This window comes from Petaurus breviceps, unplaced genomic scaffold, assembly GCF_028583685.1.
Source record: "Petaurus breviceps papuanus isolate PSGF00001 unplaced genomic scaffold, PetGlider_PUasm1.0 188, whole genome shotgun sequence".
Taxonomy (NCBI): domain Eukaryota; kingdom Metazoa; phylum Chordata; class Mammalia; order Diprotodontia; family Petauridae; genus Petaurus; species Petaurus breviceps.
The window spans coordinates 41,473,236-41,476,498 of NW_027185804.1; the positions used below are offsets into that span (position 1 = coordinate 41,473,236).

The window sequence follows — 3,263 nt, forward strand, 5'->3', positions numbered from 1 at the left end:
CTTGGTCCTGTTTTTTTTTAACTCTATAGATCTCAACTATCTCTATTTTCTTCTTGTTAATTGCTAGAATTGAAATACTATTTTGATTTTTATGCTTTGCAAATATCATTTCATTCTTTCTTCACAACAACCCTTGAGGTAGATACTATTATTATGCAGATTTTACAGATGAGTAAACTGAGGCACAGAGAGGTCAAATGAATTTGACAAAGACACAGAATTAGTGTCTCTTGGTTCACTGGAACCAGGTTTTCCTAGGACATTATGCAGTACTCTCCACTTTGTTTGAGTCAGGAAAAACCTGGGTTAAAATTCCATATCTGACTCAAGATTAATTTCATGACAATTGATAAATCATTTGAATTATCTGGCCCTTAGTTTCCTTATGTTTAAATGGGGCTATCCATACCAGTAGTACCAAGCTCAAAATATTAATATGAAGATCAAGGGATAAAATGAATATTACATTCATTACGAAATAAAAGTCCATATAAATATCTGTTGTAATAACTATTTCATTAGAATTAACATTTTCTGGTTAACTAGTGATTACTTGGCACCATTGTGAAAATCCTTTAAGACTTTCCCATAAGTATAGAACTCTTGAAGAGAGTATGTTTTCTTGATGAGACAGGAAAGAAATCCTGATCTCTCCATTCATTTTCACAGAAGTGAGATAAAACAAATTCTGAAGTGATCTGTTAATACCCGACCCCACTGAAAACCTTATCTACTGTTCATCTCATTTGTGAAGTTCTTCCCAGCACAGAAGATGACTGAAAGGAATTATACTGCACCAACTGAGTTTATTTTTGTTGGCTTCACAGATTACCTGCCACTCAAAATCACTCTTTTCCTTTTGTTTTTGGCCATCTATGCTTTGACCTTGGTGGGAAACATTGGCTTGATAGTCCTGGTCAATACAGATTCTAATCTTCAAACTCCTATGTATTATTTTCTCAGCAATCTCTCCTTTCTAGACATCAGCTATTCCACAGCCATAGCTCCCAAGATGCTAGCAAATTTCTTATCTTCCAAGAAGAGCATTTCCCTGTATGGCTGTGCCCTTCAAATGTACTTCTTTGCTTGCTTTGCTGATGCAGAATGCCTCATTCTAGCAGCAATGGCTTTAGACCGCTATGCAGCTATCTGCAATCCTTTGATATATTCAACACTTATGTCAAGAAAAGTATGTGTTTCCTTCATTGTCTTGGCTTACTTCAGTGGCAGCATGACTTCATTGGTTCATGTGTCTCTGACTTTCAGGTTGCCTTTCTGCAGATCCCATGTCATCAATCACTTTTTTTGTGACATACCACCATTACTAGCTTTGTCTTGTGCCAACACCTCCCTCAATGAGATTCTGCTCTTTGCTTTATGTGGCTTCATACAGACCAGCACTTTTGTGATCATTTTCATTTCTTACTTCTGTATCCTCATTACAGTCCTAAACATCAAATCATCTGGAGGAAGGAGTAAGACCTTTTCCACTTGTGCTTCCCACCTAATAGCTGTAACTTTATTCTATGGGACACTTTTGTTTATGTACTTACGTCCTACCACCAAATACTCCCCAGACACAGATAAAGTGGTTTCTGTTTTTTATACTGTGGTCTTCCCTATGTTTAACCCTATTATATATAGTTTGAGAAACAAAGATGTGAAAAATGCACTCCAAAAATTGTTGGACAAGATATCTCCAAACCAATAGTGCCACATGATATGGAATTCCTCAATATCTTTAAGCTGCATAGTTCTCTAGAGAATATTCAGCCTAAAGAATAACTATTTAGTCATCTACTTTATTATACCCCCAACATCTAGTGATAACTTGAAGACCAGTAGTCACTCCACTACTCTCTGTGAAAGTTTATGCTACTTTGGAATGTTTCTAAGGATTAAGGAAGGTCATTGGGAAGGAAGAGAGCTGAATTATCAGGAGACCAATTTCCCAATTTTTGTTTAGCACAGAATACCTCTCTCTCACATAAAATTTTCTCCATTTGGTAGTGACTTACATGTTCATTAAAGGAGGATAAAAATTCAAAAGCTAAGTTCCTTCAAAAATGACCCAAATTGGTCCCTTGGAAAAGAATATAATTCACGTGGCAGCACATTATTGGGAAAAAAATATGAGATTAAAATGTCAGACTCCTCCATTTCACACTGGGTTACTAGAATGAGTAGCTTAGAAAATGAAAATGTATTGTACTCCATCAAGGGGAATAACCCCCAGTAGTCTGGGGTGCATGTAATGTTGACCAAGTCTCACCTGGTTCTCCAAGAAAAGAAAAGAGATTTCCCATTATTTTGTGAACTAAGAGACAAAGTATTGAATCTTTATTAGATATCTGATGAGAGAGGTCAGAATATTTGATTCAAATCTTTCCTTTGACATATACTGATTATGTAAACCTGGTCAAGTTACTTGATCTCAAATTGCCTTAGGAAAGAGCTAAGATTTTAAATTTTAGATAATGATCTAACTTGGATTAACAAAGTTACTTTAGGGGTGGCTAAGTGCCACAGGGAATAGAGAACCAGCCCTGGAGTCTAGAGGACCTGAGTTCAAATCCAGCCTCAGACACTTAACATTTACTGACCTTGGGAACTTGGACAAGTCACTTAACCCCAATTGCCCCTCCCCCAAAAAAGCAAAAACAAAAAAACAAAGTTACCTTAAATAGGAATTCTCTACATGACTGTAATCACAGGTTAATGATAGAGTCCTTCTGAACAAACATAGGAGTCATGAGCTTAGCAATTAAAAGAAATCTGCCTATTCAAGGAAAACACATTCCAGTTGACCAGATACACAAAATAATCATACATTTTACTGAATGTTTGAACTTTTTGGCTGGTTGTTCTATCAAGGAGTTGTTCATCCTTCCTTTTTGAAGAGGACCAATGACATCCTGGGTAATGCCATGACTTGAGTGTGAATTAGCTTTACGTGAGGAAGCTTTACACAATGCCTTCAGCTGCACTCTCTCTTCTTGAGTCATTGACATCCAGTGGCAAGACAAACCTCAGGATGAATGGTGATGCCCCAGGATGTAGAGGATCACCTTGGAGTCTCTGATGTCTAACCAAGCTCTAACTCTTCCACAGGACCTGCTTCAGCTGCTTCCTTGCCATTTGAACACATTGTTCTTGCTCACCCATTCCACTGGGAGCGGTCTTCTCTTGCTTTGGGCAAACATCTTCTTGCCTTTCCAACATGTTTGAGGTCCTTGGGTTCCCCTCAACTTGGCTTTCCCTGC

The 3,263-nt window shown here is 37.6% G+C and overlaps 1 protein-coding gene across 1 annotated transcript; it reads left to right on the forward strand.

The window, feature by feature from the left end:
• Positions 1-772: 772 nt before the first annotated feature.
• Positions 773-1,778, forward strand: LOC138163570 (olfactory receptor 5AS1-like). The gene has a single exon (XM_069091016.1). It carries the CDS (start codon positions 773-775, stop codon positions 1,709-1,711), a length of 939 nt encoding a protein of 312 aa, XP_068947117.1. The 3' UTR covers positions 1,712-1,778.
• The last annotated feature ends 1,485 nt before the right edge of the window (positions 1,779-3,263 follow it).

What these genes read in the sequence shown, in the direction of transcription:
- LOC138163570 (XM_069091016.1), top strand. Translation starts at nt 773, where the DNA reads ATGACTGAAAGGAATTATACTGCACCAACTGAGTTTATTTTTGTTGGC.